Below are 22,998 nucleotides of genomic sequence, written 5' to 3' on the forward strand. Positions count from 1 at the left end.
AGCATGAATCCATTATAATGCCTGACAGTACACAGCTAACAAGCAAAGTTGTGGCACTATTTATTCTGTGGGCAAGTGCCTATAACATTTTCCAAGTATCATCAAGAATGAATTTAACTGATAAAAATTCAAATAAGGCAGACTTTAAATGCCCCATCAGCAGGTACAGCATTAGAAGTATTATTCTGAAGCATTATTTATAGCAAAGAATTATTCAAATAATTAATAAATGAACACATACAAACTGAATGAACAGTAATATTATTACAAATACAGTAATAGTGTAGCACTTCTTAACTTGATCACTTGTATAATAATAATAATAATAATAATAATAATAATGTAAAAAGCAACAAAAATGGTAAAATGAGACATACAGAAACTGCAGCATATCAGTTACAAGTTATTTCCTGCCATCTTCCAGGACTGAGCTATGCAGTTCACTGCAGTGATTCATGTTCATAGTTCTCTTTCTCTTCAGTTTATCATTTCTCAACTCTATGACATTCTGAATATAAGATATCCACAATATTTAGCTGTGTTTGCAAAGGAGGAAATTTTACAGAAGAGGGTGATTTACTGTTTCAAACGAATGCAAGCTGAAGTCCCTGAAGTCCTGGACCATGCGCTACTTGAACAAGCTAACTCTTTTATTAATTTAGATGGCTTAATCACTAGAGACAGGCCAGCCAAAAAAGGAGTGGAACTATACATAGCCAAAAACTAAAATAATAAACTCTTGAACCTCTAAAGGTGACAGACTAAAAATCAGGATAAAATGTTTGAAATAATGTTTATGGAGTTTGGTATTTTAGACTCATAGGGAAGAGGGGGAGGAAAAAAGACAAGGTTTTTTATGTGCTGTTACAAGCTCATCTTAATTCAAATGGACTAAAAAGGTCACAAATTATGACATTCTTAGAAGACTGAGTGAGAAGAACGGCTTTGAAAAAGCAACTGTAGAAAGAAAGACTTCATATTAATTGCCTTGTAATGCGCCATTAAACATCTTCTATACGGATAAGGAGAAAACTTCTGTCTGGCAGCACAAGACCTAATTTTCAAGTGGTAAAAGCAGATTTGTCTCATATTTTTTCTAGTGTTTTGATCAAACCTTGCAGCATGATACTTGGAAGTCTGGTAAATATCAATCTGCAGCTGCTATGATCTCTTTATAGTACTCAAAATGTTTTCCAGCCATGCATTTTATTAACTGTGTGAACAGATGGAAGCCATGGATTGCTGCAGTTGATAAATAAGTGAGCATTCCATTAATTCATACTCCACATCTCCCAGTATTCCTGCTAGCAAAGTATCTCCTTTGTTGTCAGGCACCTTGTACTGAAGAAAGAATTTCCTTTCAGTGAGGTGTCTAAATGTCTTCCTCATGAGCTGAAACCAGAGAAGATAGTGATTTTTAATGCTGCGTTCTGGAGTGAAGTTGTCATTCTAACTCCTCCCAAAGGTTTTCCTTTGAGTTCAGGTCAGGACCGGCCAGCCACTCCACTTCAGAATTTTATTGATCCAAAGATGCTGCTTTATGACAAGGTACATTGCCAGTCTAATACAGACAATCATCACCTCAGAGTTGTTCCCTTAGTGTATGCAGTACACAATGCTACAAAATCTCCCCATGTCCCTCCACATTTAGTGTTTTCTGAAGCACAATAAGAGGACAACAAACTGTCCATAAAAAAATATCCCCATACTGTAACACACCTCCTCCATACTTCACTGTTGCCATTACATGTGATGGCAGGTAACATTCACCAGGCAATGGCAAACCCAAACCCTTCCATCAGATTGCCACAGGGTATAGTGCATTCCACCACTCCAAATTACTTGCTTCCAGTCATTCGCTGTCCAGCAGCATTGCTCTTTACGCCCTCACAAGTGCTGTTTAGCATTGACAACAGAGATACATCACTTATGGTAGCTGCTCAAACATCATTCCCCATACTTTTTACCTCCCTATGAAGACTTATGCTAGCTAACTGCTGGTAGCACTTTGAAACTCAGGAATGATTGGTTCTGCTGATTTCATGTGTTTTTTCACGATCACAGCCCACAATATTCAACAATCCCTGTTCATCAATACATGAGCTCTGCTTGCTCTTGATTTCGCTGTGGTTGTTCATTCACATTACCACTTCACAATCATGTCATCAACAGCAAACTTGGGAAGGTTTAGAAGTGTTGAAATGTCCTAAAGGATTTGTTACTCAGTTGACATGCAATGACTAGTCCACGTTTAAGTCACTGAGCTCTCTCAATTGACCCATGCTGCTGTTAATGTTTCTCTACTGACATCACAATACTCCCCATCTTTTTTTATACTGGCAAGTCCACCTCTCGAGGCATCTAGTGCTAAATTCTGCATTACATACGGCATCCAAATACTTCTGAACAGATAGTGTTGCACAAGCACATATGATAATGATTTTACCAACTGCATTTTGTAGAAGTTTTGAAAATTTACTCATTTATCTCTTTTTGTGTGCTGATTACAACTTTCCTTTTCACCAGCTCAATTTTCACTGGAAATATTTTAACAATGGATGCTCACTTCTCCAGTTATCAGAACACCTCACAACCAGTGTCCAGAAAGCTTAGAGCTGACTTCATGTTGACCAATGCATGTACTGTTGGCTGGAAGAGTGGATATGGTGCCTCACATTACAGGAGAGTCTCCATTATGGTAATGTGGCTTCATATGGAGTCTGCCTGCCTTGTGTCTCTGAATCTGTCAGCTTTGTCTCTGTCAGTCTAGCAGCCTCTACTGCCCCTTGTCCCCCTTTCCTCTCCTCAGCTGCTCTCTTCCACTCCCCCTCCCCCCTCCTCCTCTGTACCTAACACAAAACCCCACAAGCAGATATGGCCAATAGTTCAACCACAAGTTACTGAGTTCAGGGATACTGTAAAACAGTAGCTGCACCCATACTTGTCTCGATTCATTTGAAAAGTTATAGCCTGTTTGTCCTCCATTATTGTGTTCAGTTTAGGGCAACTTCTCTGTCTTTTATTTTAATTTTGAGGAGATTATAGAATTCCAGGTGGCCTCTTTGACCAAACAGTACAGCCCTGCCTTGCTGTCAAGACTGGCAGAACATATCCATGTCATCATCCTTCAGTATTGCAGATTTTACATCTTTACATTCACATATCAACATGAGGTGTTGTATCTTGTCGCTTTTAAAGAGTATTGCCTTGTGAGTCTTGCCATTCCTCCTTAAGAGTTATATATGAGCAACTGACTGATTTATTATATGTGACACACCTCTTTCAAGAAGAGGAATTTCAAATGCAGCAAGTAGCCAGACAGCTGTTGGACTGTGCACCAATTTTGAAATGATATGGTAAAGCAGAGATGCTATGTTCCACACAGAATAAAGCACAATTAATTGGAAACATCATAGAAACAGTTATGCAATGTTACTGACACTATCCACTATATAATATTAAAAAGAGCTTGGTTTAATGCCAATGGGGTAGTACCAAAGAAACTGTTCAGAATACCTGACCATCATGATGCCAAATGCTGGAATGTAGCTGTTCATCAAGATATATAACTTACTGAAGACAGCCAAAGCACTCTTCCTCAACGTAATGTATGATAAGCTCACTGAGAACATAATCTGCTTGCCAATATCCAGCACATTAAGGATTCATGAATATCCTCCACAAAACCATTCAGTTGGGGTTACTCATGAATTTCTGATTGTCAGTGAGGATCATCAGTCACATACAACAGTGTCACTAACCAACTTGCACAGCTGTACCTAGGCCTAAAACTACATTTGTTCTGGCGTGGTCTTTTGAAACAGAACCCATGATTGTGAAATTGCCCTTTTATTAGCCCTGTGTTTAGCACATTCAGCAACAGTTGGTTGTTCATTGTCCCTACATCACCGACTGTGACCAAGGCTTACTATGGTGTTGCATACATCACTTATTCATATCATACCATGTTAAATGGCAATGGTTTATACTGTTCAAGATAAGTCATCATGACAACATGTCATTGTTGCCAGATTTTACTGACACCCATTTGCTACAGTCAACAGGTCACCTGGTGGTTGTGAAAGCAGACCAATCATCTTAGACTGCGCTCTTTCCACATTACTTAGTTGTACCAGCAAAAGATTACACTCACTGTAACATTTCCACTTTCTGTTTTCTCACTCATTACCTTGCATCCATTATGAGCAGCCATGGCACTCCTGTACAAGCAAGGATATTGTAAATCACTTTGAAATCTTCCATGGGCAGTTCTGCCTGAGCCTCACCTGCCCAGTATCTATCACTGATAGAGGTCACATGGATTCTGAACATGCAGCCTCAAACTTAGCATGTAAGATATTACTTGATAGCTGCTACCTACCTCATTTCACATTGCTTTTTCTATGGTATCAATTCATCACAACACTTCACCATTTTCCTGAGTTATGCTATAAAGAGAAAGCAACCCAGGAATTCTAGAGTTCAAGCTATGCAAAAGTAATTGTAAGTAACAGTAACAGTTTCAATGTGCAATTTCAGAAATATATTGCTATAGTTTTTTTCACAGTTTTTTTAAAATAAATATGTAAAGTATGTGCATTTTGTAAGATACCTTGTAAGTGTTGTTCTATGACTTACCCTATTTATTAGCATGGAACATGATTATTTTGTGAAAAATTAAACTGATTTTCCATAGTAAGTAATGATTCATGACATTATGGATATTATACTGACCAACAATGATACCCTGATAATGGGTTGGTACATATGAAACATTGATAACCTTAGAACTTGTGATTCATATCTTGTCAGGAGGCAGCAATGTTAACAGTCTATACAGTTCATTTAGCTCTTTGGTGTGAGGCCTCTACAATTAGTTTCATTTTTTCCACAAATTGATTAATTAAGATTTCATAGTAATGGGCAGTGGTAAAGTCACTGGTATGTTTACTCTATCTCATGAAACTTTTACTATTTTATGGGTGCCTGCAGTTTGAACAACTTTTAATTTCTTTATTAAATGTTGCTTGCATAAGACATAAAGGTTTCAAGAAACTTATGTAATTTTCACAAGTTACACATGGTTAGAAGTGTTTTGGTGTATGTACACAAGGTGTATTACTTTAATTAATACTATCTTTTTAGCATAAGTTACCAAACACAACTAGTGTTCACAGCTTAAAGGTACCTTTTGTGATGATTGCATTTGTAGATTGTAAGAAAAGGGAATATGTTGATAAGAAAAGTTGTAGATCTTCATTTTAACAGGATTTAACTGTCTGGGGCTATTGGGTAGAACTCCACAAATCTCTAAGAGAAACTTTAGCCTGGTGCTAAAAAACAAACATACTGTTCACAAGCTTTATAGAATCATGCCTAAAACAAATATGTTACAGATGGAATACTTTTGTTTAGCTGCTCATTATTGTAGGTCTTGTACAGAAAAAAGTGGAGTTGCAATTGTTAGAAATAATGTAGTATATAAATCTCTAGATTTAAGCGAATACTGTGCTGAACAACACTTTGTGGTGTGGGGCATTGACAAGGGGATGGCATGACGCTGGGACAATGGATTTACTTCAGACTTTGCATACCTTTAGTCGGCCATTAAAACAACATACATGCAAGTAGTAAGTTGTACTACTCTGGAAATTTTGAGAAAACCACAAGAGAAGTTTTATGCATCTATTTACATAACTGATGTATCTGTGCATAAGTACCGATGTTAAGAGTTCATAGTGGTCAAGTGCTTAACATTCGAGCTACATGAAACAAACATGTGTGAGGCAATGGTTCAACTCCTGCCCGAACTTTCATTTTTGTAGTACAAGTGTAAATTCTGTGATATTAAAAAATTCATACCTACGCTTTGTTCTTGCTACATTAGCAATGTCTCACTGGTATGCAGATTAACTGCCAAATAGGGCCTGCCTCTGTGTCTGCAGCTCAAAGTGTTGAGGTGCAAAGTAGTTCCGGATACCTTACCAAACTGCATGTATAATGGATTTCACAAATCATGACAAGCATACATTTTCAAGGAAACTTCATGTGTTTCTTCATTTACTAATCAATAGTTATAAATATGTCCATTCTAATAATTAAATTTAATTAAAATAGTACGTAGTCAAATAACAAGAAATTCACTAAAACTTCATGCAAATACATGAGGATTTGTTAAAATTAGATTGGTAGGACACTTAGAAAATGTATCAGATATACTAGGGACACTGCCTACACTATGCTTGTCTGTCCTATTTCAGAATATGGCTGTACAGTGTGGGATCCTTACCACATAGGATTAATGGAGTGCACTGAAAAAGTTCAAAGAAGGGCAGCAAGTTTTGTATTATCATGAAATAGGGGAGAGAGTGCCACTGAAATGATAAAGGATTTGGGATGGACATAATTAAAACAAAGGCATTTTTCGTTGCTGCAGAATCTTCTCATGAAATTCCAATCACCAACTTTATCATCTGAATGCAAAAATATTTTGTTGACACCGACCTACATAGGGAGAAATCATCACCATGATAAAATAAGGGAAATCAGAGCTCATAAGGAAAGATATAGGTATTTGTTCTTTCCATGCCCTATTAGAGGTTGGAATAATAGAGAATTGTGAAGGTGGTTCAATGAACCCTCTGCCAGGCACTTAAATGTGATTTGCAGAGTATCCATGTAGATGTAGATTACCTCTCAAATGTCATATAAACTAAATAATATGACCAGTGATGAAAAAATATAGATTAAAAATTACGTTTCAGCAACAGTCAAACCATCACTTTATACACGTTCGCCTTACGAGGCTCGAACGCTCACCACTTGACCACCAAGAACTCTAGCACCCCATACATATGCACAGGTATATCACTTACATAAAAAACACAATTTTCTCAGAATTGCCAAAGTAATGCACCTTACCGCTTGCACATTATGTTGTTATAATGGCCTACTAAAGGTGTACAAAGTTGGAAGTAAATCTGCAATCCCAACATCATTGCCTCCCCTTGTAAGATAACAGTGGATATTACAACAGTTCTTATGTTGTCAATTTCCAGGATACGTGATGGAAATTTGAATTTTTACCTGAGACTCTGAATCATTCTTGTCATATCCATCTGTAAAAATTAATCATTCACTGTAAAGGGTGACTTCCAGGTGAATTTTTTTAACAAATAACAGAAACAAAACAAATCCTGAACATCTGATGTGCTCTTACACTTTAGGATCAGTGGTAGACTCTCCAAGAGGGCTGCTTCGAGAATATTTTTCCCCGGAAATGACTTAGTATTAGGGACTGCCCTCCCCTTTTCACCTGTGTCAGATTTCACTACTAATTGTGATACATACTGTATACAAATCTTGCGCTTGGGTGCCTAGCACCCCTTTCAGCTTGGTGCAACAAATGGCCAATACTAATTGTGATACATCCTGTATGGAAATTCATAGCCCTCGGTTTGGCACATCAAGCAGCAGCTTGCGTCGCTTAGAACTTAAACTGGCCCTGCTCTCCAACTAGAGTATAGCCAGTTCTAGTGCTGTAATAGATAACATCTTTATACAAAGGAATACATATAATTATTTAAGTGTTAAAAATATTATAAATAGCCTCTTTGGTCCAGAAGGACAGTTTCTCATCTTAGTTCAAGTAAATGTACAGAGAAAAGTAAATTTCATTTGGAAGAACTTGAGGAAAAACACCATGGAATATTTGAATCATCAATTCCAGCTTGTGGACTGGTCTCCTGTTGGTCTTAATTCCAAGTTTGATAAATTTATCAATGAGGTTACATGTATATTTGTAAAAATATTTTCTAAAAATCTACTGAGAGAAAACTTGGTTAAAACAGAGTATACACCTTGAATTACTACGAGAATTAAAATTTCTTGTAGAATGAAAATGGAGCTTTATACAGCAACAGAGAGATCAAATGATCCCAATAAGATTAAGCATTACAAACTGTACAATAGAATTCTTAATAAGACCATAAAAACATTGAAGAACATGTTCTTAAAAACAGAAATCAAAAACTCAAAGGGTAAAGTAAATATTATCTGCCGTTTCATAAATAAGGAACCAGAGAAAACTGCAATCTGTAGAGAAAATACCCAAATAAAAAATGAAGATAATCTTGTTAGTGATCCAAAAATAGCAGCTGATGTATTCAACAAACTTTTTTAACAGTAACATAACAAATAGGATTGGGAGACTCCATAAATCAAGTCAACAATTCAATGCAAGTCAGTATACCTAGCACAGTACAATAGATCCACATAAGAACAGTCATTGTACAGGAAATTGAAAGAATCATTAAGTCTCTGAAACATAAAAACCTTACTGGAACCAACAACTTATCTAAAAGCAAGGAAAAGTTGCTGACAGACTTAAGTATGCAGTTGTAAAACCATAGTATAAGAAGAGAGATTAGTTAGACACTGGTACCTATCAGTCAATCTCATTATTCACAAGTTTTTCCAAGGTTTTAGAGAAATTAACACTTACCGCAATTGCTAAGCACCTTAGTGGCCATAATATCATCAGCAAAAGTCAGTGTGGATTTCAGAAACGATTACAAACAGAAAATGTAATATTTGTATTTACTGCCAATGTTTTGGAGTCCAGCAACAAAAAAATAAAGAAGGATGGAATATTTTGTGACCTAACAAAAGCTTTTGACTGTATCACTCATCAAATACTTTTATACAAAACTAGGTACCTACATATAGATGGTGCAGCAAGGAAGTGGCTTGGATTATGCCTTTCTAACAGAATGCAGAAAGTTGTATTGGATAGTCAAGAGATGCCTTTTATTATGATCTACCTCTTTGTAAAAGACAATGTAAATTCACCATCTCTGCTGATGACACTACTGTACCTGCTGATAATTCATTTGATGAACTTGAGGTGCCAACTAATAAGGTTTTCAGAGTTATCGTTAGCCAGTTTAACATACACGGTCTTTCTGTTAATTTCACTCAGTCTCTTAAAGATGAAGAAATGGGAGAAAAACTAGATAACCAGTAGATAGCTACAGTGGATACTTCAAAATACCAGGGCTTATATATTGATAGTAAACTATACTGGTCAAGACACATTTTTGATCTGTGCAAAAGACTGTGTTCTGCAACTTATTTTCATGCCACTATGGCATATTAATCACATTACTGAGAGAAAACCTGGTTAAATCAGAGTATACACCATGGATTATCAAGGAATTAAAAATTCTTGTAGAACATACAGGGAGCTTTATGCAGCAACAGAGAGATGAAATTATCCCAATAAGGTCACATATACAGAAAAAGGAGCCATATGCAGAGAAAGGAGCTACACAAAGAGAAAGGAGCCATAAGAATCACAAGTGGATCCACTCCACAACCGCATGCAAAAATCTTTTTAATGAACTTGAAATCCTCACATTCACTGGACAATGTATATTCTCCCTGACGTGTTTCATAAAGAAAAAATTTCCTTTTTAAACCCAGGAGTTTGTACCACAACCATGATACTAGTAGAACAGTCGATATCCACCGTTAGCATACAGACTCGAGTAAGTACAGAAAGAAGTCATTTAAGTGGATATTAGATTTTTAATGCCCTCCCTTCCCAAATTATTCTTTAGTGAATTATTTATTAGTGGATGATGAGCTTTTCTTCTCTTTAAAAAAATAAATAATTTAAAAAAATTAAAATAATACAAATTTAAGGTTTTTCTTATTGAAAGAGTCATATTACACTACAGAAGAGTTCCTGAACCACAATATAAATAGTATCCATGAAACACAGACACATTATGAAATCTTTTTTTTTTTTTTGCGTGCATGTTTATTTATTACTATAAACATGTTGAAATACTTTTATTTTTCTTTAACAGAACCTAAGTTACAGATACTTTAATAAGAAATTGTTTAGTACTATTTACATAATACCATAGAATTTAACAACAACAAACTTGTAAGACTGACACATTCCATATCCTGTGCTACATTCACAACATAGATCACCATAACATGAAATAAAACATGTGGAATATTGCTGTCTCAAAATATTATCCATAAGAAAATCATGGAAAGTAAATAATGAGAAAAATATATCATAAGTGTTATACCGGAGCCAAGGTAGCCCCTGAGGGCCGGCAACCCATATTATACCACAGAGGACGAGATTGTCTATGCCCAAGGCGTACCAAAAGCATCATGGTAAACACTGGCTATTTACATACAAGATAATGGAAACAGACATTCCGAGCACTACTTCCTGCAGGGGGAGCTCGAGCCACGGCCTGCAGGAAGTATCACTACGCCAAAACCTGACTGGCTGGAGACAGTTATATAGGGGCTAAAACCAGTCTCGAAGTTCAGTTCATGCCGGATGCGGACCTAGTGTACTGTGACCATTGAAGACTATGTCTTCGTCTCGGAAATGGACTGTTACTAGTGTGTGAGTGTGTTACCACAAACCTTTGTGGAAAATTACAAGTGACCTTTTGTTTGCCTAAATTAGGAGACTTTTACTGGCATTGTTATTGTTACCTTTCATTTGTGTATTCAGTCATCAACCAAGTGAACTTATATCAATAAAAGTAGTGTTTGTGAAAAACTGCGAATTGTCAGTCACAACACAAGTGGTGACGAGTTAGTGCCTGCGTGTTTCTTCCTCATGGTGGAAGTTGTCCTTCAGTAGCTGGTCCAAAGTGTGCATGGCCTACTACAAGGTATTCAAAAGTTTTGCAAGAACTCTCAGGGTACAAAGGAAAGTTTATTTATGGAACCCTTGCAAAACCGCCTGGTTCTGCCACCCCACTGTTTCCCACTTTCAACAAGGATGCTGAAGACTGGGAAACATATGAGAAGCAGCTCCAGCACCATTTTCAAATCCACCAAGTTGTCCAGGAAGCTGCTCGTCATTCCTACTTGCGGTCGGCGGCTGCAGATGCAGGTGGATACAGGGGCAGCGGTCTCGCTGATTAACTATTCCTCTTATGCAAAGATTGGGGCACCCCCCCCCCCCCCTGACGCCCACACCTTATAATAAGCAAGCAATCGCTCTCTTGGGTCAGTTCAGGCCTTCCATCATGTATAAATCGGTTCGCCAGGAAGTTACCTTCCTTGTGGTCAACAATGCAGCCAAGGCTGATCTCTTCAGGTTGGATGCCTTCCAGGCCTTTGGTTTCACCATCGACAACAATGTTCGTCTGGTGTCTTCCCAGGTTCTGTTCCTGGCAATCAATACCTTGTGCACAGAATTCCAGGACCTCTTCTCGCCGTGAGTCAGCTGTGTTCAAAATTTTCATGTGTTACTCTAGCTGAAAGCACCTGCCCACCTGAAGTACTTCCAGGCCCAGCAGGTTCCCCACACCTCCAGCAGCCTCTTCAACAAGAAATGGGCCATCTCACAATGGAGGGAGTCGTCACTCCAGTCCGTTACTGTTCGTAGGCGACAGCCTTGGTCGTCTTCAAAAGACCAGATGGGCATCTTCGAGTTTGTGGTGACTTCAAGGCTATGCTTAACCCTCAGCTACAGGTTGAAGACTGTCCCCTCCTGTGTCCTGAGGACCTGTTTTCCAAGCTCGCAGAGGGACAATTTTTTTTTAAGACTGATCTTGCCAAGGCCTACCTCCAAATACCTTTAGATGAGCCTTCTACTCACTTGGCCATCATCAACACACCATTTAGGCTGTTCTGGTTGAACCATCTCATGTATGGCATCGCTAGTGCACCGGCCATCTTTCAGTGTTACTTGGAACAGCTCTTGCAGGATGTGACAAGTTGTATAAACTACCTCAACAACATCTTCGTCACTGGCCGTATCACGGATGAACATCTCAGTCATCTGCGACAATTGTTCCTGTGCCTGCGGACTGCGGGCCTAAAATCCAATCTTGCTAAATGCTCCTTTTTTCAACCTGCTATCTCCTACCGGGGTCACAACATTTCCCGCCATGACGTATCACATACCTCCTCCCACATCGCTGCTATAACGGTCCTTCCTCATCCACGCAATGTCCACCAATTGCGGTCTTTCCTGCGTAAAATTGCTTACTATCAAAAGTTCATTCCCTCCACCGCTCACATTGTGGCACCCCTCCATCACCTATGCCGAAAGAACATGCCTTTTCATTGATCCTTCGCTTGTGAATTGGCTTTCCAAACCTTAAAGTGGAGGTTGCATTCTGCGGAGTGTCTCATGCCATATAACCCCTCCCTTCCTCTCCTCTTGGCTATGGATGCCTCGGACTACAGTGATGGAACTGTCCTTTCGCACCATCTACCTGATGGATCAGAACACCTGGAGGCTTACATATCTAAATCCCTCACAAAGCCCCTATGCAATTATTCTCAAATTGAGAGGGAGGCCCTAGCCATCATTTTTTCCTAAACCAAATTCCTCCCATACCTTTACAGTAGGTCTTTTCACTTAATCACTGACCATAAGCCCCTCGTGGCCTTATTTTCTCTGTCAGCCCAGTTACCCATGAAGACTTCTCGCTGCCTGCAGCGATGGGCCCTATTCCTTTCACGTTTAAGGTACACCATCCATTTCCGGCCCACCTCCCAGCACGTCAACTCTGATGTCTTGTCTCGGCTCCCCTCTGAGCAGGATTTGGCATTCAATTCGTAGGACCTCCTAATTTTTCAGGTCAATGACGACATACAGGATGCATTAACTGCATTCCTAGTCACAGCTGAGAGGGTGGCCACAGCAACAACCACAGATCCGCACCTGCAAACTGGTGCGCCGCTATGTTCTCCACGGTTGGCTGATGCTTCCTCCACTTCGTGCCCAGGTTGGCCTCCGATTCTTCTTCTCCATTCGCCATCAACTGGTGGCCGTCAACGGAGTGCTCCTCTGTTCAAAAAATGATGCCACTCCATGAGTCATTATACCAACTTCCCTGCGGTCCTGGATTCTCCACATCTTACATCAAGGTCACTGGGGTATTGCCCGGGCGAAAACCCTCACACGTCACGTCTTCTGGGTAGGCATGACAGCGGACGTGGAGCGCATGGTTCGGGGTTGTAAGCAGTGTACCCAACCCCTTCCGCAATTTTGCAGTCAAGAGTTCGCCAAATTCTGTCATGATAATGGTAACCACCATGTCTTTACCTCTCCTTTCCATCCCCAATCCAATGGAGAGGTGGAGCACTTTGTTTGTACTTTTAAAACTCAGATGAAGAAGTACACAGAAGACCATTCCCCAGAAGAAGCTCTTATGTTATTTCTCAGTATCTACAGGGCCACACTGCTGGGTGACAAGAGTCCAGCCGAACTGCCCCATGGTCACCAGCCTCGGACTCTACTCCATCTCCTCCAGCTGCAGGTTGGACCTCGTGCCCTGCCAGGCACTTCCCAACATTCATCCAGCTCCAAGGTGTGGGCTCGCAGTTTCAGGCCCTGGCCCAGCTAGCTTCAGGAGGTCGTTATCCGGCCCTGGGATCAACAACTGTTCAACGTACGCCTGGACGACAGTGTCGTTTCACATCACTGCAACCACCTGCATCCTCGTTTCCTCAAACGACCACAGCCCCAAACCGTTCCTCTCTCTCTCCCATCGCCAGTCCCTTCCTTGGGGCCTATGTTGATGCCCTCTCCTCAGTTGGTGGATGATCTTCCCAGCGATAGCCATCAGATGCCGGCTGCTAGTCCCACGCTGCCACATACTCCAGACCCGGGACAGCTCCGGGATCTTCCCCTGAACCCATTTGCTGGCCCCTCTTCGGTGCCACCTCAGATGAACAACACGGACGTCCCCATGTTGCCTGCCCAGCCCGACTTCACCTCACAACCACCACCTCTGCGGCATTCCAGTCTCCTTGAACGGAAGGTGGCGCCCTACTCTCCAGTGGCAGGAGGACTTAGCTGCAGATCAGCCTACAGCACCGGGCTATATTGGTACTCTCTCCCCTGCAGTCACCCATGCCACACCAGCTTTTCCAAGATGGGAGGAATGTTATACTGGAGCCAAGGTAGTCCCCGAGAGCCGGCAACCCATATTACACCACAGAGGACGAGATTGTCTATGCCTAAGGCGTACCAAAAGCACCATGGTAAACACCAGCTATTTACATACAAGATAATGGAAACAGACATTCCAAGCACTACTTCCTGCAGGGGGAGCTCGAGCCATGGCCTGCAGATGCCAAAACCTGCCTGGCCGGAGACAGTTATATAGGGGCTAAAACCAGACTTGAAGTTCAGTTCATGCCAGATGTGGACCTCGTGTACTGTGACCATTGAAGATTATGTCTTCGTCTTGGAACTGGACTGTTACTAGTGTGTGAGTGTGTTACCACGAACCTTTGTGGAAAATTAGAAGTGACCTTTTGTTTGCCTAAATTAGGAGACTTTTACTGGCATTGTTATTGTTACCTTTCATTTGTGTGTTCAGTCATCAACCTTGTGAACTTACATCATATAAGTTGTGTTTGTGAAAAATTGTGAATTGTCAGTCACAAGAATACGAATATGATTTACTGTTCCCATGACCACATGAAGTTCTGTTATGACCAATTTTTAATTGATGCAGCTGAGGAGTGTGCGCAGTGGTATTCAGCTGGGAGGACGTGTTGCACGTTCACAGTGATTTCTGTAATACTCTGTATTTGGTGTGTGGCGATTTTATGATGGATCCACAAACAGAACAGTGCATGTGTATCAAATTGTGTGCGAATCTCGGGACAAGCACTACGGCGATGAGAGATGGATGTACAGTTATGACCCAGAACCAAAGCAACAATCGTCCCAGTGGAAGAGCCCGGGCTCTTCAAGATGCAAAAATGTGAGAAAGGTGAAGAGCAAAGTGAAGAGCTTCATCATCGTTTTCTTTGATACCAAGGGAATTGTGCACAAAGAATTTGTCCCCCACAACCAAACAGTGAATTCTGCATACTACTGTGATGTTTTGCAACGGCTCCCTGAAAACGTGCAGCGACAATGGCCTGAACTATGATATCAAGGTAACTGGTTGTTGCATCACAACAATGCGTCCTGTCACACATCTTTGCTCAGCAAAACCTTTTTGGCAAAAAACAACATGGGGTTGTTCCCCACCCACCATACTCACCAGATTTGGCACCTTGCGCCTTCGTGCTATTCCCAAAACATAAACTCAAGTTGAATGGCCGTCGATTCCACACTCTAGAGAGGATTCAAGAAGCATTGCTGGCGGTCATAAACACCCTCAAAGAACAAGACTTCCAGAAAACGTTTGACCAGTGGCAGAGTTGCTAGGACCAGTGTGCATGTGCGGATGGGATCTACTTTGAGGGTGATGGTGACCATTAGCTCGAAGGTAAGGTTTTCAACAGATGGCAGCACCAGTCCCGAAAATTTTGGATACCACCATGTAAGTTTATCTTTGCTTGGTTGCCGCCTTTGGAATCAGTTGTGTACTTGAAAATGGGTTTACAATTCAAAATCAGGGTTGTAAAAAAATAATAAAGCTATGTGACACAAGACAGAATTTCCTTTAGTAAATATCATGAATGAGTTGCAACATGCCATAGGACTATTATAAACTGTTGGCAGACTTGAACAGCCAGAACGGAAGGTAGCTTCAGTCAAAGTGAATGAACAACGATTGGAGGTGAGGCTAGAGATGAATGCTGAGAACAGAATGACTTGACACAACCAGTTAACACAGGAAACCAAATTCATGGGAAGATTCAAAAGGTTAAGAAAGATATCAAAAAATTTTTACACTTGTTTAAGTAACTGTCTCAAATCCCCAAGCTGCCCCAAACAAAAGTTGAGTCACTGGAAGAACCATCAACAGATAAGATTAAGAGGTTTTTGGTGTGAGGAGGAGAAATACCTTTTTCTTATTACTGAAGACAAAGTTGAAGTTCAAGGTGCTGTTAGCCGTCCCTCAGTGATTTTGTTGCAATAGCTTTTTGAGCTACTGGGGTGATGGTCTACAACGGGGCTTCCCAACCTATTCAGCTGGCGGACCCCTGGTCAGTCAAGAGCACAGTAACTTTAAATTTCAGAGCGAAACCCATAGGAACTGAAAGCTTCTTAATGTGAGTGCCATGTTCCCAATGATCCTCCCCCCCCCCCCCCCTCCCCCCAAAGTATCCATAGTCTTTGGTTTAGAGATGCATGAAAACAACTTGAAATTAACGATCCAATTTGAATTCTCACTGTATGCAGACACTTACTGGTGGATTTACTCTCTTTGTTCAACCCACTATAGCCTGATTAAATTTATTTGATAATTGACATTTCACATGTTGGAGCTGCCTTCTTCCAAGAGCAATCAACGCCACGTCCAAACTGTTCGCTGCTGACAAGCTGCCGCTTGTCGGGATGCAAACACATCACGAAAGAAAAGAGGCCAAGGAATTGCCTTTAAAGGACTATTTTGACATCTGTTGTGCAATGTGTGGGAATACATTTACCCAGCTTACATGAGTTTCCAAAACCGGATTTCGTAAGCCAATGTCCCAGTTCTGCTTTTGGTTGGTCAGGTAAACACTTCAAAATCGATTCTGGAAATCTGCCTTTATAAAGCCGTTTTCCAGTTGCACAATCGATTTTCGTGTCCATGTAACAGCTTGGAAAGACGAGTTATTTTTACGTCTTTGCCTATCTACTGAACGGCAGCTGTCAGTCCGTAGCCGGCAGCTAGCAGCCAGCTTTGCAAGAGTGTACTGTTAGTTGGTAGCTGGCAACTTGCAGGCGGCGTGGTAACAGTATAGCCACAGCTGACAACTTCAACTACTACTTGGACTCTAAATCGTGACAGTCAGCCTTGACTGTAAACAAATTAGGAAAACAAACAGACTCTCTTATTTCTATATAAGAAGACAAAGCATTTCACAGAACGTAAGACTACTTTTTTTCAAAAAAGAAACAATTCTGGCAGAGGAGGTTTACCTTTTACAAGGTGGCACGTGAAAAGTCCTCATTTGTTTACGCACGCAGCCAGTTGCCACAATATAGTGTCAGAGTAATAGCAAGTAATTGTAATTGAAGTATAGGCAGGTCATATTTTTAACTGAGAGGACGGAATATATTATAAGGAAAAGAAATTAGCTTTAGAGATCATTTTAATTTTCATAACAAAAATATCAATGCCAACAGAATTCAATTAATAATTATTTTGTAAATGATAGAAGACAGAAACTAAATTCCTACAGAGTTATAGTTCAGGTACGTTCACTGAGTATCTACGAAGGAAAATGCTTTGTTCTTTACTATAGATGAGTCTGTAGGAATAATAATGGAATCCTAATGTGATGGTTGAGGGTGCTTCTGCTGACACAATTTTGAAAAGCTGGGTTCAATTCTTGACAACTGGAGACGGATGTCTGGTTCAGCATCTAAACAGCTTCAGTACTTAGTTTTGTGGGCAGCATAGATCGAGACCCAGATTCATACACGTATGTTGTGGCAAGTGGAAGAAGTACACGTTTTGCCTTTTAAACAAGGGGCTAGTATTTCTTGTTATCCAAACTGATCCAAAAGTGTAAGTAACCGTCAATGTTAAAACTTGCTTTCAAGGTAGGGTCTGTGGCAATTTCTATCAACAAATCATATTCATTTGATGATAGAATGTTCAGCTTTTTGGTTACAGTGAATGGGTTGACCACCCATTCGTATTTCTGAAGCTTCTATCTTCAGCTGTTGGGAAATAATGTTCCAACAATGACATCAAGCTTCGGAGACATTCCAGGATTTTATGAAACAAATTCTTCCCAAGCGCCAATGTTTTGTTTTTCAAACACTCCTTGAGAAGAGGAAAACACTTGAGCTCCCCTTCCTCGACACTCTCTGCCCAAAAATTGATTTTCCTCTTGAATGCTCGAACTTTGTCAATAGCAGTGACCTTTGTTTCACTTTGCTCTTGGAGTGAAATATTCATTTTATTCATTTTGGAGAAAATATCTGACAAATAGGCAAGTATACACTGTCAATTTTCATCATTAATAAGGTCTGCTACTTTGGTGCTATGCTCCAAAAGGAAAGCTAAGACTTCCAATCTTAATTCGTACAACCGAGAGAGTGCATTCCGACCTGAGAGCCACCTCACTTCTGTGTGGAGAAGCAGGGAACGATGAAGGCTTCCATATCGTCACACAGTATTGTGAAAAGTCTTGACTTCAACAACATTGATTTTATGTAGTTAATGATTTGAATGGATTCGTCTAAAACTTTCTTGAACGAAACAGGCGTTTGTTTCGTAGCTGAAGCATATCTGAGGAGAGCACAATGACTACTTCTGCAATTCTTGGCATTTTCTTTTATTTTCATTATTGCTCCAACTGTAGGACCCATCATAGCTTTTGCACCATCTGTGCACACATCTATGCAATTAGACCATGAAACTACGTTAGTCCTTCAAAAATCATCCAATAGACGGAATATTTCAGCACTTGCTGTGTTGGCAGGTAGTGGTCGGCACAATAAGAGGTCCTCCTCAAAACATCCAGAATATTCATAACAGACAAAAGCCAATAAAATCGCTAATCCTGCAACATCAGTGGATTAATCTATCTGCAGAGAAAATGAATTGTGTTGGATGCAAGAAACAAGAGTGTCTTTCACATCATTTGACATGTCAACAATGCGTCTCTTGACAGAATTGTTTAATAATGGTACTGAAGATACAAGCTTTACTGCTTTTTCGTCTAGCATGCACAATATCATTAACACTCGGCTGTATGAGATTTTCTGCAATGGTATGAGATTTGCCTGTTTTTGCCAATCAATAACTAACCAAGAAAGAAGCTTTTAATGAATTTTCATTAATTGTTTTTGCATGAGTTTTCATGCAGTGCTGAGAAGCAGCTAGTTCAGCACTCTTCCTTTTGAAAAAATCGATGTCTTTAGACTGGATGAGTACCTTCAAAATAACGGCGCAATTTAACTGGAACCATTGAACTGTTCGGAAGGACTCGTGCACAAATTACACACTGAGTTTTACCCTCCTTTGTCTCCATAAAGCCCATTTCTACATAGCTTTCGTTGTACTTGCGCTTCTTGGTTATTTCACTTCCACAGGATATTACAACCAATTGAGTACTTGCAGCATTTTCACATAATAAATCCGGCTGTGGAGCTTCCTGTGATTGTTCTTCCTTTGGTCATCCTCCCTCCTCATTTACTTCAACTGGAAACTTCTCTTGTTGTGAAGGCGATGGAGAAACTGCACCCTTCTTCAGTGATCCTGACTTCAGCCAACAATCCATGTTAGAAGTAATAAACTGGTCAAAAATCGACTTATGAAATAGGTAGTGCACTGACAAAGCGAGTTTAACATTTAATGATGCCTGGGGCCGCATCCGTAAAAGTTTCAGCGCATCTAGCGCCATGAGCTGGTGCACAAACGACCCACGTATTGTTGCGAAACAGTCGATCAGAGAAGCTGCATTCTCCTGCACTAAACTGTGTATGAGGTCTCGCTTAGGAACCGCAAAGGCTGCTTGGGAATACGACCTGAAGTAAAAGTACACATGTTTTTCACATGGAAAAAAAAAATAGTGATGAATTTGGTTTTCACATTTTTATTCAATAATTTTACTCATTGTTTTAGACAATTTGGTGAAATGTGGCCGCGGACCCCCTACAAAGAGCCGGCGGACCCCTAAGGGGTCAGCGGACCACACGTTGGGAAGCCCTGGTCTACAACATCCATTTTTGTAGATGTATGCAGTACTGACTCTTTCCTAGCCAGAGAATTCTCATGTTGAGGGGACCTATCACTTTAATTTCTTTGACCCCAGTTCATACTGCCATCTTTCTTCTTCTAATTTTCCTCTACCACTGTCAGTGTGAATCAGTCTTTCCCCTATTTTCACATATAAGTTTTTATAACATAACTATTCTAATCTCTATAAAATTTTCATGGATCAACTAGAAATAATGTGATCTGGCATAGTGGGCTACCATTCTTGGTGTACATTTAAGGGCACCCATCTACAAACGTTTAAGGTAAAAAATCACATAAACTTAGTTCAGGCAAAGGCAGAGTTCTGACTGAGATTTACTGGAAAAATGCTTCAGTACAGTATTTGGGTGTCATGAATATACCTTCAGCAATTCTCAATGTGAAATGCTACATCAAATACATGCCTTATTTAAAGTACACTCTTAATGTTCATCTTATGAAGAGAAAGTATGTTCAGTTAAAGAGTGTCGGCTAATAATTTATTTGATGAGCTTGTGAAATATGATACATAATAAACAATTTGAAAAGCTGCATTTTAAACTCAAACTGTTTACGACACTCACAGACAGGTGCAAACCATTTTTGCCTCTACCTTTCAACGGAAAACTGTTTCTGCTCTTTCAGAGACCCAAGCACTTAAGTCAGTGATATCATGCAAGCACTGACTGCTCTGATGACTAAAATTTGTAGAAATATACATCAATATTAAAACAACTCATACAATGATGAAAGAAATAATAAATATCAATTCTGGTTCTAGCCCTTGAGTGGAATGAAAAAGCACCAGAAGAAAAACCTGATACATGTAAAGTACAAATGACAGTCATGCAAATGCAAAGCTGAATCAACTGTTGTAGGCTGTGGGGCTACAAAACACATTTGTTAAATATCACTAGCATTGCTTAAATTCAAATTTTTAGTTTAAAATTTATTTAAACATACCCCAGGAAAGCATTGCTAATGTAAGTATTTCTGGAGTTGAGCCTTCACCACTAGTGAAATATGGAGGTGCCCATGGATTGGTCTGGGCAGCCGTATCACGATATTCTGTCTGCACATTTCTGTCACGGGTCTCTGATACAAACTTTAATTGCTGTAAGTTATCAACTGCCTTGAAATTCTCTTCAAGTTGCTCTGTACTTACAGCAGAGTGATCTTGTGACACCAGGGCACTGTAAATGTAACAATTCAGAGTAAAGGTTGAGTAGTTCACCCACAGAATAATAAAAAAAGTTACATATAAATCCTGAAGTACAATTCAAGACTGAGGACAGATAACATGTAAAATGTAGTAGGCAACACTGACTGTGCATGCATGCACAACAATGTCATCTGATCTGACAGATATGTAACCTTCATGTTACTGACTGTTCACTGTTTCCTGCCTTTAAAAAACATTATGTTAAGATAAGTGCAGTGGTAACAAATCCAGCAAGTATGAAATTTGATCAGTGGTTAGATATCTAAATATGCCTGATGCACAACAACATTAGTCAAAAAAATTCTGGAAATTCTATAAAAACACTGATTATTGCAAAGTGGCAGTTTTCTTTCACTTTGCATTCACATACTCAGTAACATCATCAGATGCTAAGCCTGCCACTTTTCTAATCATCATTAAAGGTTTGTAGAGCCTTTCTCAATCTTATGGCAGCAGTGCATCATTTTTTCTCCACTCACTGTGGTAACACTCTATGTTCCATACAACTGGAGTCAGTTTCAGCAGCTTTCATCTTCTTGCATTTAGAAATCTAATCATTGATCAAATTTCACAGCTGACATTACTAAATTTAATTCAACACACTGCCCTCTGAAGGTAGCCTACATTGAAATGATGGCAATGTGAAGATTGCATTCTCAGCAGAACAGTTAATGCTACTACTCAAGCATACTCAAATCAGCACTACCATTCAATTTATGTGTTATTGGCCCTTAATTTTGAATGAGTCCTTGTAATTATACAATGTTGTGTATGACTTTTTGGTATACATTTATTTGATTTGGAATAAATGAAGAAATGTAGACTCTGTATATTGCAGCTTATGCTCTGATGATAGCTGCGGAGCAGCAACCCTTCTATAACACTTATTATTCTTTATTCATTCCGACTTCAAGTGTAAGACCACGTTCATAACTGAACGTTCAATGCCACTGCTTTCTGTGCAGAAGGATGTGGATGCGATTTATGCTGCATCCTCAGATTTTTTCTGAGGAAAAGAGGTCTGCAATGGGGTGCACTCAGCCTTAAGAGGATTATTCAGCCACTGTTTGAATAAGGAAGCAGCAGAATCATCAATATTCATCCACTGGTAATAATGACTGGAAGGGTTGGTCACAAGATGATCACATGCCTCTTGATCATAAATCTGTCCTAGTACTGCCTTGCTGCCAATGAGAATAGACCTGATGCCTAATCCATCAGTCATGTTTATGAATGCTTCAGATATAAATACCTGATCAAAAAGGTTAACAGCCTAACTTTTGATCAGTGTAGCATTGATTTTTAGCTTCTAGGTGAAATCTGATATTATGCGTGCTCTTGTTGAAGCTGGATTATTGAAATATTTCAAGAAGAATAACTAGCCTAATTGTCATGAAATAATGATAGTTTATTACGTCCCTTAAACATTTCCTCTTCCATCCAAACTCCATCACATAAACTCTTGAAAATTTAACTCCACAGATATGATTTTTCAGGACATAGAACAGGTCCTCCAAGTTTTCTATGATGTCCATAATACATAGCTAACATGTAACTGACGGAAGAGACATTAAATCATTTTATCCGACATGTTTTAATTTTATTTTGTAATCAGTCAAAGCTAACGCCCCCAACTCAAACCAAAGAGACAGGTCTACAAACATCACATTATATCTAAAGAATTTCTCTGTCACTACAACATGTTGTAAACGCTATTCACCAGTGCCTGCAAAGTTTCCAGCCAAGTGTTACATAATTTACAGTAAACCATCACTAAAATGAAACCTTCTTTCACTGATTCACAGACAATTTATGGTGTTGTTGCATCTCTCTAAGTGATATTCTGCATTATTTTTTGTGATTAATGACTTCTCGGTTGTAGCATAGCCCGAAAACCAAGTCTTATCATCTCTTATCAATTGGTGTTCAAACACTGTACCTCACATGCAACTGATATTCTCCCCAACAAAAGAAAGGATATCTGACAACAGAATTGTGCAGCACACTTCAGAGATTATGTGTTATTTTTAATCAATGCCTGATGTCTGTCAAGAGCAATGATTTAGTTTAAACTTTTCTGTAATTTCCACTTTACAACAATATCACTAAAAGTGGACCTTGGTGCAG

The 22,998-nt window shown here is 39.6% G+C and overlaps 1 protein-coding gene across 2 annotated transcripts in view; it reads right to left on the bottom strand.

Annotated features, from left to right (window-relative positions):
* The window catches only part of LOC126272933 (cilia- and flagella-associated protein 91-like), a 273,513-nt gene that overhangs the window by 192,829 nt on the left and 57,686 nt on the right, over nt 1-22,998 (bottom strand). For both annotated transcript variants that reach the window (XM_049976230.1, XM_049976231.1), the window contains exon 5: nt 20,613-20,842. In XM_049976230.1, the coding sequence (XP_049832187.1) occupies nt 20,613-20,842 (230 nt within the window). The remainder of the gene's footprint in view (nt 1-20,612; nt 20,843-22,998) is intronic.

The sequence above is a fragment of the Schistocerca gregaria genome, chromosome 5, assembly GCF_023897955.1.
Source record: "Schistocerca gregaria isolate iqSchGreg1 chromosome 5, iqSchGreg1.2, whole genome shotgun sequence".
Lineage (NCBI taxonomy): Eukaryota > Metazoa > Arthropoda > Insecta > Orthoptera > Acrididae > Schistocerca > Schistocerca gregaria.